Here is a 13,831-nt window from a genome sequence, read left to right on the forward strand (position 1 = left end):
ACGGGTGAACTCCCACCTGCGGGGTGGAGATGGGTCGCGGGCGAGGAAGCGAGACCCTGCTTAGTTGCGGTTCGCGGTGATAAGTGTGTTAACCCCCCCCCCCCCCCCCCCCCCCCCCCCCCCCCCCCCCCCCCCCCCCCAAAAACAACCCCCACACCACCCTCACCCTACCCCGGGCCTGCGGTCTGATCATCCGTCCGGTCTTGTGTCTTGCAGCACCTGCTGGTAATGGGGTGGGTCAATCAGGTGTTTCCCACCCACAGCCGGTGCCGCAGTCAGAGCCCCGGGTGCCGAGCAGCGATGAGGACAGCAGCACGGAAGCGAGCCATGGACCTGAGACCCAAGACACCGAGTCCAAGGATGACACTGATCTCCCATCACAGCTGACTCCAACATACTCCACCACCTCAGAGACACTCACCTCGGTTGGGCACTTCAGTGAAGAGGCTCCAGGGATACTCTCTGGCGCTCACCACACAGCTGATCCGGTACATCAGGTGGAGATAGAAACTCCCAAGGGGGGAGACGTTCGGAGGGTGGGCCAACCCTTGGAACTAGCTGCTGTCCAGACAGGCTCCAGGCTTTCGGAATGGACAGTCCCATCGATTGTGGAGATGCAGTCGCAGAGCCAGGGACTACATGAGGCGCTGTCAGCGAGCATTGAGCACTTGCAAGTGCAGGTGGAGGAGTCCAACCGCATGCAGGAGCAGGAAGTGGTGTCGACTATGCGTGCCACCCAGGCCAACACCGCACAGGTGGCGGGCGTTCGTGGTGGAGGCATGGGGAGCGAAGATTGAGGCTATGAATTAGCATGTTCAAGGTCTGGGGCATTCTGTGCAGGCACTGGCCGAGGCCCAGGACAGGGTTGCCATCTTACAGGCAGCCATGTCCGAAAGCCGCCTGTAAATTGAAGCGGTGCTCTGAGCGTGGCCCAGTCACAGTGGGCCTTGGCTGAGAACGTTGGGGGCATTGCCCAGGCACTGGCTGATATGGCGCAAACACAGAAGGAGGTGGTCCAGTCCCACAGGGAGATGGTGCATTCACTGGCTTGTAGGCTGGGGGGGGGGGGTCTGTGCCGCTGGCCAGTTTGCCCCCCCCCCAATCCAGGTTGGTGAACCTGGAGACGATCAGAGCATCCCGTGCGCGTTGGCACCGGCATGCACGTCGTGCGCCCTCCCGTGGCCCCATGTCCTACCCATTTTCACCCTCTCCCCTTGTCAGACGAGGACTGGTGTTCATCCTCCTCCTCCTCGAGCACGACACCCCTCTGCAGTGCAATGCTGTGGAGGACGCCGTGAGGAGGATGCAGGAGGCTGCCATGTTGCTGGCAACTCTCTCAGTGTCATACTGGAGGGCCCCTCCAGAGCAGTCCAGACAACTGAACTGCATCTTTAGGAGACCGAAGCACCACTCGATCACGCCCCTGGTCGCTGCATGGGCATCGTTGCAGCGGGTCTCGGCGTCAGTCTGTGGCCTCCGGGTAGGCGTCATATGCCACAACCGCAACAGACAACCCGTCACCCAGGAGCCAACCCCCCAGTTGGTGGGGCGTCTCGAACGTGTCAGGAATCATCGAGTGTGCCAGGATGAAGGCATCGTGCACAATCCCCGGATATAGAGCGCAGATGTACATCTGATGGTCACATATCAGCTGCACGTTTATCGAGTGGAACCCCTTTCGGTTTGTGAAGAGCGACCCATCATCTGCAGGTGCTCATAGGGGGACATGCACCCCGTTGATCAACCCCTGGACCCGGGGCATGATGGTGATGATGGTGAACCCTGCTGCCCGGGCATCCTGGTGGGCTCAGTCCATATTAAGTGTATGTACTGTGCCGACTGGGCGTACAGGGCCTCCATGACGGCGCGGATGCACCACTGCACAGAGGTCCAAGAGATCCTGGACAGATCCCCTCTTGGCGCTGGGAAGGACCCCGTGGCATAAAGGTTCAGGGCGACCGTCATCCTTGGCAGCCAACGGAGTTGGGGTCCTGCCCCCTATCCCTGCGGTGCCAGTTGTGCAATCATCTGGCATATATGTCGCACTATCTCCCAGCTCAGCCAGAGTTTCCGACAGCTTGCCCAGCCCAGTAGATCCTTGAATGACAGGCGCTGCCGGTACACACAAGGCCGCAATCAGCGTCTCCTTTGCAGCTCCTCCTGCGCTACCTATTGGGCGACTGGCTCTCCATCCTTAGCAGCTGCCTCCTGTTCTTCTGGGGCAGGCTCCACTGCTGCAGCTTCCTCCTCCTCGAGTAGCGCCAGCTTGTAGAGCCGCAGGGCTATTCCCCAAGGCTGTGGCGAACAGCAGGTAGGCCATCATTGCTGGTTGAATTCCAATATTCATTGTCTGCAGGGGGTGAAAGGCTGACATGTTAGCAGGTGCATACCTCTGTGCCCAACCAGGTCCAATGGGCTACATAGTGCCCGTTTGGCACTGCAGGTTCTGCTCCGCATGCCTCCAACTGCCACCCCCACACTCCTGGCTCCATCAGAACCCGGCACCGTGGGGGCCTCGGCCCTGGCGCCCATCCCTGATGCCAGGGGTACCATTGGCTGGCATGCCTTTGCCAGGGGTATGCTCCGCAGCCCTCACCTGGCACCCTGTAGGGGCTACAGTGGCATTGCCCTCGAGTGGGCTGGCAGGAGGCAGCCGGTTGGGTGGTGGGCAGTGTGGGAGCTTGGGTGCGGCCAGTGTCACTCTGCAGAACCAGGGGCCAAAGTGGGTAGTCAGTGGATTGCGCAGCAAGATGGCTGCCTTTCAGGCCACAGTAATGGCAGTCCATGCCTGGACACCGCCCCAGTCATGTGGGGAGTCACCCCGGCCACACGGTCTGTTTCCCAGTTACCTGGCAGGCCCCACCCCAGTCAGCCCGACCAGTGTCTGACCCAGCAACCCACAGTCACCCCTCTCCATGTCCGACTTCCCCTCTCTCATCAGCCATGACTGACATTTTCACGATTTTTAAAAGCACAAGTGAACTGTGCCATTGGGAATTCGGCCCAGAGGTGGAGAATCACAGAGGCCCCGGAGAATACCAGATCAGGCCCACTAATGATATGCAAACGGTGTTTACTATACATGTGTTCCGGAGCACATTGCCACCATTGTCGAGGCAACGGATAATTGCGATTTGGTGTCAAATCAGTGCTCGGCATGATTTTGGCGTTGGAACCGATTCTCCGCCCATTCGCGTGTCCCTATTTCGCCATTGGAATATTATGACTTTTTTTTCAATTTCTACATCCATCGTATTAACTCCTTGCCACACCTTAATGAGCCCCTTTAATAAGGAGCCACAGTAAAGCTAGATGGGCAACTTAATACAAAACAGTTTTCTGTACGGAGGAAAACTCCTGCATGCATTGAAACCATATTTTGTATTTTTCAAGACATAAAACAGTTTCCAGATCATTGGCATAACTTCACTTACAAATACAAGTAGGCCAGTTAAATGATAATCACTTATTTAAGAACTCGTGAATTAGAAAGGCGCTGAGGGCAGAACAAAATCTATCTTGCATCGCAGTGTCATATGATGAAACCATACATGCACAAACACAAAGAAAATGGGGAACTAAGCTTCTAGTGCACATAAACAGGCTGTGACACTACCAAACCTTTGAACCTTTGCATTCCCACCCCCCCCACAGCAACACTTTCCATAAATTTGAATTTTACTGCTTTTCTTAGCAAACAATGGATCAGCAGCACACAAAGAGATTGTGATCTGATGAAGTGTAATTAATTACTTTTTTTATTTAATAAATTTCCAGATATATCCGAAACTAGCATTTGTTTATATGCCACTCATGTGCTTCGGATTCCGCAAACTGCCAATTGTTTCTTTAACCTGAAATATTAACTCTTACATCTATCTCCTCCACAGATGCTGGCAGACATGTTGAGTATTTCCAGTATTATCTGTTTTTATTTCAGATTTTCAATATCTGTCGCATTTTGCTAATGCTCACAAAATGGTTCCTGATTTAGAGCAAATGATCTTTAGGAGGGTGGGCGTAAGGAAACACAACAAGTGCATGATTTGAAAACTTCTGCAAGAGCCCATAATTCTGGATCACCTTCCCAAGGTGGTAGGAAGTCATAACATTTCAACATGCATGTTTCTTCTGTGTTCACTCCAACCTCAATGCAAACAGCTTATCCTAGATTCTTGAGCCGGTGATCTTCTCCACAATTATGGTCAATTCTCTGTCAAGGCTCATCAGAAGCAAGCATGAACAATACATAAACTGAGGACTTTATTCACTCTTTAGGCTCAATAGATTGCCTGGACTCCACATAGCTACCAATAAATTTATGCAACAACTGCAGAGAAGGGTTAAGTGGCAGTTAAGTGGACAGCCATCGCTGGGATTTGGCACGTACAACATTTCTATTAGGAAACAAAAGTTCTATTAGGAAGCGAAAGTAACGACATTGCGCATTCTACCGGTCACATTTTGCCTGAAAGGCAGCACGGCGCAACCAGTAGATGCCAGGGGATCTATCCGGCTTGCCCTGCCTCGCGAGATCTAACTGGATTCACCCACCGTTGCAGAAAACGGGACTAAGTGCAGGCTTGTTGGGGAGTTCCCTGCTGAGGTCCTGAATCTATCCGAATGGGAAGCGTCCCATTCGATAGAGTGGGGTTTCTTGGGCTCAGAATGCTAGGAAACACCCAGGTAAACGGCACTCATTATGGGACTCTTTTCCCATTTGGGTAGATGCGGCCCATTGTCTCAAGTCTGTTTCTGTTGTCTGGAAGATTTCAGATGTAATTTTAAAATGCAGGACAACATATTTCAAGATAGGTAAGTCTACTCTTTTCTCCCTCTCCTATCCATTCAACTAATAAGGCTAGAAAAGGTTAGCACAAATTGAACTAATGTACAGATGATTTTTCGCACTGGAACAGATCAAGCTTAACAGGCATCCATTTGACAAAGAGAAATATAATTTCCAACTTACTGAAGCTGAAGTTTCTTCAGTTTTCTTTGCTGCTTTAGAGTCGAACAGAACATTTCTCCCTCGTCGCTCGCAATCTTGGTAGACAATAAGTCTTATCTGGCTGGGATTGAACTCCGGAGCTGGCCAGCTTGAAAGAAAAATGGTGACACAGTGAACAATAATTCCAAGTCAAACAAAAACTTGCATTCACAACCTATTCATAACTTCCCATCATGGTGTAGTCTCTGCCCAAGAAGATGACATCCATGAGCTCTTGGCCTTAACCAGTGCAATTGGCATCCCAGTTTTTCATGGCTCTGCAAGCATATCTCAAGACTCCTCACTGGAAGCCAAACTATGGTTACGAGGGGATGTATGAAAAGAGAGATCAGAAACATTTTGACACAAGCCTTTACAGATACTAGTTAGATTGTCAAAGACTTCTTTCTTTGTATGATATTGCATGGAAATTCATTTTAAAAGCTTGGAATGTTTTAAATGAATGTTTATCCCCCACAATCTTTTTTTAAACTATTAATGACTAGCTTTCCTTCCCAAGTATCCTCTTTCTTTTGGCCCTGTTTACCATTTTGCAGTATACTGCCAGGTTGCGTCTGGTATTGTTGGTACATGAGGTGACCCCCAGAATGCCAACATAAAGGGAATGCTGCCCTCAAAAATATCAAAGTGAGGTTGTATTAAATTAGTTCTTGCCCTTTTATATTCCCAAAAATTAGCTTGGGGAAAGAATTAAAAAAACAAAAAATCATATTTTGAAATTAAGATTTTTAAGGTTAAGTTAGCACCCTGTATTTACATTTATAAAACTTAAATTTTTTCAAATAATTGCGTTGGCTTCATTAGTAATTAGTTTTAAGCCAAATTGAAGTCACTCTTTAAAGTGGGGTTGTTGGGTTACGGGTATAGGGTGGATACGTGGGTTTGAGTAGGGTGATCATTGCTCGGCACAACATCGAGGGCCGAAGGGCCTGTTCTGTGCTGTACTGTTCTATGTTCTATAAAGACAAGCAAAAAAAATTCCAAATATTTGGTAATATACGCATTTCTCACTTTATGCATCAGGTTGTAAAGCTCAAAGACTTTCTGGCAAAATAGGTCGGTCCGACAAACTTCTATTCAGTAAATACAAAAAAAGAGCAAACTGTTCTTTCCATAAATTGCAAATGCAATTGAAATTCGGCCCCATGTTAGCTTTGACCAAATCCAACTTGCCAGAAAATAAAATACACATTTAGTTAAAAAAACGAATGATCTTTTCGAAAGGGAACTCTCTTTTAAAGGAGTAAAGCGGTCAATCTGTTATTTCAGCATTTTCTTCTAAAATACTTTTCATGACCATTGGACATCAAAAAGCACTTTACAGCCAATGAAGAACAGCCAATGAAGTACTTTTGAAGAATAGGCACTGCTGGAATGTAGGAAATGCAGGTAGCCAATTTACACACAAGCTCCACGAACAGCATTGTGAATATTAACCAGACAATCTGCTTTTTTGAGAGGTTGGTTGAGGGATATTTGCCCTGCACACTGAAGATAGCTCCCTTATTATTCTTTGAAGGATAAATATATAAATGCCTCAATATAAAAAAAAATATATATTTAAGTTCTTTGAAGGGGTGCAGTTGGTTATTAACATCTACATGAAAGGGCAGAAAGGGGCTTTGGTTTAACACCTCATTCAAAAGACAGCACCTCTGGATTGCCTCACTCCAGAGTACTACACCAGAGCCTCAAGACCTGGAGTGGGACTTGAACTCTCAACCATATGTCTCAGAAGCAGGACAGCTAATAATTGAGCCTCAGCAACAAGCTACTTTCAATATGAAATCCCCTGAGGGAGGTTTTGGCACCTCTTCATGGATTTTACCAAAACGTTTTCATAACCATTACTGTGAAATGGACGAGCACTGTGGCTTGGGAAATCCCTTCAATTTTCTTCAGTGATAGGAAAGAAACAGATAATTTAAATCACTTCTGCTTTGTCAACGTTCACCAATAGTAAAACACTAATAGTTTTGCAAATAGGATTAATGCAAGGTTGGCACAACTTTGCAGCTCTTACTCTCAATCTATTGGAAACTGCTTTTTTTTTTTTAAAAAGAAAAAGCAACACACGTTTGGTCCACGTATTATATGTATTAGATAGTATTTTAAGATAGATTTTTCAAAAATCATTCGTAACAACATAGCTTTATATAGCACCTTTAACAGGGTCAAGGGAAATGGCGATTCGGGGGAACCACAGATTTGAGCCAGGGAGGTGGGATGGAAATTTTCGGAAATGGGAAGAGTAGGTGATTAAGACACTGAAAGATTTGTTTCTTAGGTGTCAGTTTGCAGATCTGAAGGAGCTGGAAGCGAAGTATGGGCTGGAGCAGGGGAAAATGTTTAGATACATGCAAGTTCGAGATTTTGCCAGAAAGGAGATACAGAACTTCCCGGAGGAGCCGGCCTCCACATTGCTGGAGGAAGTGCTGACGACAGGGGGGCTGGAGAAGGGGGTAGTGTCAGCAGTTTACGGAGCTATTTTGGAAGAGGAGAGGGCACCACTGGAAGGGATCAAAGCAAAGTGGGAGGTATAGTTGGGAGGGCATATGGAGGGGTTCTGGTGTGAGGTGCTCCGGAGAGTGAATGCCTCCACCTCGTGCACAAGGTTGGGGGTGATGCAGCTGAAGATTGTATACAGAGCACACTTCACGAGGGCGAGGATGAACCAATTCTTTGAAGGGGTAGAAGATGTGTGTGAACGTTGCGCGGGGGGGGGGGGGGGGGGGGGGCGCTAATCACGTTCACATGTTTTGGACCTGTCTAAAGCTAGAGGATTACTGGAAGGAGGTTTTTAGGGTAATTTCTAAAGTGGTGCACGTGAAAATGGACCCGGCCCCCTGGGAGGCCATATTCGGGGTGTCGGACCAGCCAGTGTTAGAAACGGGTGCAGAGGCAGATGTTGTAGCCTTCGCCTCGTTGATCGCCTGAAAGCAGATCCCGATGGGTTGGAGGGCAGCCTCTCCACCCTGTGCCTTGGCGTGGCGGGGGGGGGGGGGGGGGGGGGGGGGGGATCTGTTGGAATTCTTCACTCTTGAGAAGGTTAAGTTTGAACTGAGGGGAAGGACAGAGGGGTTCTACAATTCATGGGCATTATTCATTATGCAGTTTCAAGAACTGGATAACATCCAACATTAGTTGGGGGAGGGTGGGTGAGAGGGTTGGTGGGAGGGGGCCAATGGGTGTTAATGGTGACTATGGGTGATTCCTGATTCCTTTTTGTCATTTGTTTATGTGAACATGTGGCCGAATGTTTTGCATTTGGTGGGAGGATGGGATCGTTGTTATTGATATGGGGATTGACATTATATTTATTACTGATTATTGTTTATTGCTGGTGGGTGTAAATTTGGGAGAAAATGTCAAAAGGCAATATTTAAAAAAAAATATAGCACCTTTAACTAAATAAAACATTCCAAAACATCACAGGAGCCTTATAGAGCACAATTAGGCATCAAGCAACATAAGGAGATTTTTGGCCAAATGTGTAATCAAATAGGTAGGCTTTAAGTTAGCTCTTAAAGCGGGGAAAAAAAATAATAAGAAGCATTATTATTGTTGTCACAAGTAGGCTTACATTAACACAGCAATGAAGTTACTGTGAAAATCATCTAATTGACACACTCCAGCGCCTGTTCGGTAACACTGAGGGAGAACTCAGAATGTCCAAATTACCCAAGTCTTTTGGGACTTGTGGTCGGAAACCGGAGCACCCGGAGGAAACCCATGTGGACTTGGGGAGAACGTGCAGACCCTGCACAGACAGTGACCCAAGCCCGGAATCGAACCTGGGACCCTGGCACTGTGAAGCAACACTACTAACCACTGTGGCTACCGTGCCGCCCAAATAAGAGGTAGGAAGTTTTAAGTTGGGAATTCCAGAACTTAATGTCTAGACAGCTGAAGATGGTGGAGCAATTGTCAGCACGAATCCTCAAGAAGCCATAATTCTGACCTGATATCTTGGGAAGGATTACGGGGCTGGAGGAGATAGGAGAGATTGGGAAGTGTGAGCCATGAAATCAAGGATGAGAATTTAAGAGGCATTGATTAACTGTGAACTAATGTAGGTTAGTGAGCACAGAGATGATAGCAAAATGGGATTTGGTGCAAGTAAGGCACTAGTTCCTAATCTGTGTGTTACGACCCCAATTGGGGTCACAGAAACAGCAAATGGGGTAGTGAGAAATAAAATCCCATTGATTTCTCGCCCCCTCACATTGTCACAATAGTGAATTTATTCTTCTAATGTGACTATCTTTCAGTGCTCTGATTAGCTGTTCCCTTGCATCCTGTCCCATGACTGCTGGTTTTTATAAAGCTTCACAGGAAATTGGCAGCACAGTTATTTGGAAGGAAGTACTTTCCCATATGGAACCTGAAGGTCTTTTTCTATCAATCTCTCTACTCTCCATTCAATCAATCTAAAAGTATTTTTTAAAGTTAACAGCAGAGAAGGAAAGCTTTTGGCTTGGTGTCAGATGTGGTCAGCTTAACTTCAGTGGGGTGGAAGCTTCTAGAAACAATTATTCCGAATAGAATTAGTTGTCACATGGAAAAACGTGGGCTGATTAACAGCCAGCATGGATTTCTAAGGGAAAATTGTGTTTAACTAACATGCTGCAGAGGTAACAGAAAGGGTCAATGAAAGTAATGATGTTGATGTAGTGTTCATGGATCAGAAAGCATTCAATACAGTGCCACACAAACAGACTTGCGGCAAAAGTTATAGCCCATGGAGTAAATTGGGCTGTAGCAACGTGGATACATAATTGGCTGAGTAGTAGGAAACAGAGTAATGGTCGATGTATATTTTTGGGCTGCAGGAAGGTTAGTAGTGGAGCTCCCTTGGGTCGATATTGGGACCCTTGCTTTTACTGATACATATTAATGATTAAGAACTGGGTACTTCCGGTGGTGGCTATGAAGGAGTAAGTCGCACATTTGGTGACTCCCGCTCTGGTCGGACCTTTGGACCTTCTCCCCCGATTTTCTAACGGACTTGAATTGTAGAACGGATGTTAGTCGCAATTCTCTACTGAATTCCCACTTCGATACATGGAGAAAAGGACTAGAAGTGTTCGGAAGAGCAGAAACAAGAAGACAGAGAAGATGTGGGCTGTAGTTGCAACAGGGGACAGCATGGCGAAGGGGCGAACCTCTGGCTTGTCGACCCAGCAGTCTATGGAGCAGCTGATGCAAATCATCCAGGAGGGCTTTGCTACGCAGAAACGGGACTGTTTGGACCTGATAAAAGTGTCGATTGAGCGGTTGGAGCTCAGGTTGGACGCCCAGGATCGGCGATCCAGAAGGCGGAGAAGGCACTGACGGAGCAGGAGGAGCATCAGACTGCGGTGGAGCTGGAGGTGGGGATGCTGAGGGACCAGCAGAAGAAGCTCCTTGTGAAGGTGGAGGACCTAGAGACTAGGTCCTGCTGGCAGAACCTTTGAATTGTCGGGCTCCCGGAGGGGTCCGAAGGAACGGACGCTGGGGTATACATCGCAGGCATTTTTGAGAAGCTGCTGGGGGATGGGGCATTCTCCCAGCTCTTGGAGGTGGATCGGGCTCACAGAGCACCTGCGTAGAAGCCGAGTATGGGAGACCCCCCCCCCCCCCGCCCCGCGAGGGCTATGGTGGTGAACTTCCACAGGTTCTCGGATAAGGAACGTATTCTGCAGTGGGCAAAGCAGACACAGAGCTGTAACGGGGACAATAGCATCCTGTGGGTGTACCAAGACCCGAGTCTGGAGGTGGCCAGGAGGAGAGCAGGCTTCAATCAGATCAGGGTGATCCTTTTCAAGAAAAAGGTGAAGTTTGGACTGCGATACCCAGCCCGTCTCTGGGTCACGCATGAGGAACAGCACTTTTACTTTGAGTCGCCTGAGGACGCGTTGGACTTTGCAAGAAAGAAAGGGCTGACGAAGGACTGAGAACTTTTGAAATTGGCTGCAATGTTCGTGTTTCTGTTTTGTTTCTCTGTTTTTGTAAAATGTTTCTCGTTTTGCTTGGAACCAGCAGTGGAGCCGAGTCAGTTTAGGTTTTCATTTGCAATGTTGGGGGATGGAGGTATATTAGTTTTGATCTTGGTGTTTTTCGGTTGGGTAATTGTGTGGGGATTGTTTGATGTTGGAGTTTGTTTGCATGAGCGGGGGTGGGGGGGGGATGAGGGAACGATAGGTGGGAGACTATCTGGCGTTGGGGATGGGGCCCACCAAGCTAGCTGGGTGAGCTAGCTCTCGGAAGCACAGCGGGGGGGGGGGGGTGTGCATATGTTTGGTTTAGGGAAAGGATTGGGTTACAGGGTGTTGTTCCTGGCGAGGGAGGGATTTGGGCTGAGGGACAGAGAGGAGGTCGGGGGCTGCCTGGGGATGGACCGGTGGAGGCCTGGATCACGGGCTGGTGGCGGGCCTAAAAAAAGGGGATGATTGATCGTCCGGGCGGGGGGGGGCAATGAACCCTCCAACTAGGCTGATTACCTGGAATTTTGAGGGTTAAATGGGCCGATAAAAAGGGCACATGTGTTCACGCATCTTAGGGGATTGAAGGTGGACGTGGTAATGTTGCAGGAGACGCACCTTAAGGTAACGGACCAGGTTAGACTGAGCTAAGGATGGGTCAGCCAGGTGTTTCATTCAGGACTACATTCAAAGACTAGAGGCGTCGTGAACCTGATTAATAAGCGGGTGGTGTTTGAGGCGGGTAGAATTGTCTCAGGCGTGGGAGGTCAGTACATTATGGTCAGTGGGAAACTGGAGGGGGTGCAGGTGGTATTAGTGAATGTATATGCGCCAAATTGGGATGATGTGGAGTTTATAAAGCGGATGCTGGGGAAGATACGGTACCTGGATTCGCACAGGTTGGTCATGGGAAGGGACTTCAATACAGTTATGGACCCTGGCTTAGACCGGTCAAGCTCGAATACAGGCAGGGTGCCAGAACTAAGACTGTTCATGGTGCAGATGGGGGGGGGGGGGGGGGGGGGGGGGGGGGGGGGAGGAGGTGTGGATCCATGGAGGTTTGGGCAGCCGAGGGCGAAGGAGTTATCCTTTTACTCACACGTGCATAACGTGCACTCCTGGATTGATTACTTTATTTTGAGCAGGGTCTTTCTGGCTGGGGTAGTGGACACGGGGTATTCAGCGATTACAATCTCAGACCATGCACTGCACTGGGTTGACCAGCAGGTTAGTAAAGACAGTAATCAGCGCCCGCACTGGAGGTTGGATGTGGGACTTTTGGCGGATGAAGGGGTGTGCAAGCGGCTGAGGAAATGCATTCAGCACTACCTGCAGATCAATGACATGGGGGGAAACTTCGGCAGCGGTGGTTTGGAGGCACTGAAGGCGGTGGTAAAGGGGGAGCTGATCTCGATCTGGGCTCATAGGGAGAAGGTTGACAGGGCAGAGACGGACCGACTGGCAAAGGAGATATTACAGATCGATAGGAGGTATGCGAAGACCCAGGAGGCAGGGTTCCTGAGGGAACGGTGGAGGCTGCAGGCGGAGTTTAGCTTGCTGACCACAGGGAGGGCGGTGGAGCAGCTGAGAAAGGCGAGGGGGGCGATTTATGAACATGGGGAGAAGGCCAGCAGAATTCTTGCACAGCAGCTTAGGAAGAAGAGGCAGCGAGGGAGATAGGGAAAGTAAAGGACGGTGAGGGGAACCTGGTTGGTGATTCAGTAGGGGTGAAGAAGGCGTTTAGAGATTTCTACAGCAGGCTGTACAGGTCGGAACCCCCTACGGGGCCGGAGGGGATCAGGCGCTTCTTGGAGGGGCTGAATTTCCCAACGGTGGACGGAGAGCCGGTAGAAGTGCTGGGGGCCCCAATTGGGCTGGAAGAGATAGTGGAGGGCTTGAAGGCCATGCAGGCGGGTAAGGCCCCGGGTCCGGACAGGTACCCAGTGGAGTTTTTTTATAAAGTTCTCGGGGCCAGTGTTGTTGAGGATGTTCAATGAGGCAAGGGAAAGAAGGGGTGCTGCCCCCAATGATGTCACAGGCAATTATTTCGCTGATTCTTTCGCAGGACAACAACCTGGAGCTGTGTGGGTCCTACAGGCCGATCTTCCTGCTGAATGTGGATGCCAAGTTGCTGGCCAAAATCTTGTCGTGCAGGATTGAGGACTATGTTCCGGATGTTATTGGGAGAACCAGACGGGGTTTGTTAAGGGTAGGCAGTTGGTGGCCAATGTAAGAAGGTTGTTAGATGTGATCAAGATGCCCTCGGAAGGTAGGGAGGTTCAGGTAGTGGTCGCAATGGATGCAGAAAAGGTTTTTGATCGGGTAGAAGGGGATTATCTGTGGGAGGTACTGGAACGGTTCGGATTCAGGCGGGGCTTTATTGACTGGGTCAGGTTACTGTATCAGGCTCCTGTGGCAAGTGTGCAGCCGAACAGGACAACTTCGGACTATTTTAGACTGCACTGGGGGACGAGACAAGACAGGGATGCCCCCTCTCCCTACTGTTGTTTGCGCTAGCTATAGAGCCGTTGGCAATTGCTCTGAGAGCTTCAAGGGGCTGGAGGGGACTGGTCCAGGGGGGTGGAACACAGGGTTTCGCACTATGAGGATGATCTGCTTCTGTACGTTTTGGACCCAGTAGAGGGGATGGAGGAAATCATGAAGATTTTAGGGGAACTCGGCCGGTTTTCGGGGTATAAGCTAAACATGGAAAAGAGCAAGATGTTTGTGGTTCAGGAGAGGGGACAGGAGGGGGGGGGGGACTGGGAGAGCTGCCATTTAGGTCAGTAGGGGGAAGCTTTAGGTACCTGGGCATCCAAGTGGTGCAGGAATGGAACCGGCTGCATAAATTGAATCT

The 13,831-nt window shown here is 49.3% G+C and overlaps 1 protein-coding gene across 4 annotated transcripts in view; it reads right to left on the reverse strand.

The window, feature by feature from the left end:
* Positions 1-13,831, reverse strand: part of fnip1 (folliculin interacting protein 1) — a 151,283-nt gene that overhangs the window by 87,662 nt on the left and 49,790 nt on the right. For all 4 annotated transcript variants that reach the window (XM_038795933.1, XM_038795932.1, XM_038795934.1 and 1 more), the window contains exon 2: positions 4,973-5,099. In XM_038795933.1, coding sequence (XP_038651861.1) covers positions 4,973-5,099 — 127 coding nt within the window. The remainder of the gene's footprint in view (positions 1-4,972; positions 5,100-13,831) is intronic.

This window comes from Scyliorhinus canicula, chromosome 4, assembly GCF_902713615.1.
Source record: "Scyliorhinus canicula chromosome 4, sScyCan1.1, whole genome shotgun sequence".
Classification (NCBI taxonomy): Eukaryota; Metazoa; Chordata; class Chondrichthyes; order Carcharhiniformes; family Scyliorhinidae; genus Scyliorhinus; species Scyliorhinus canicula.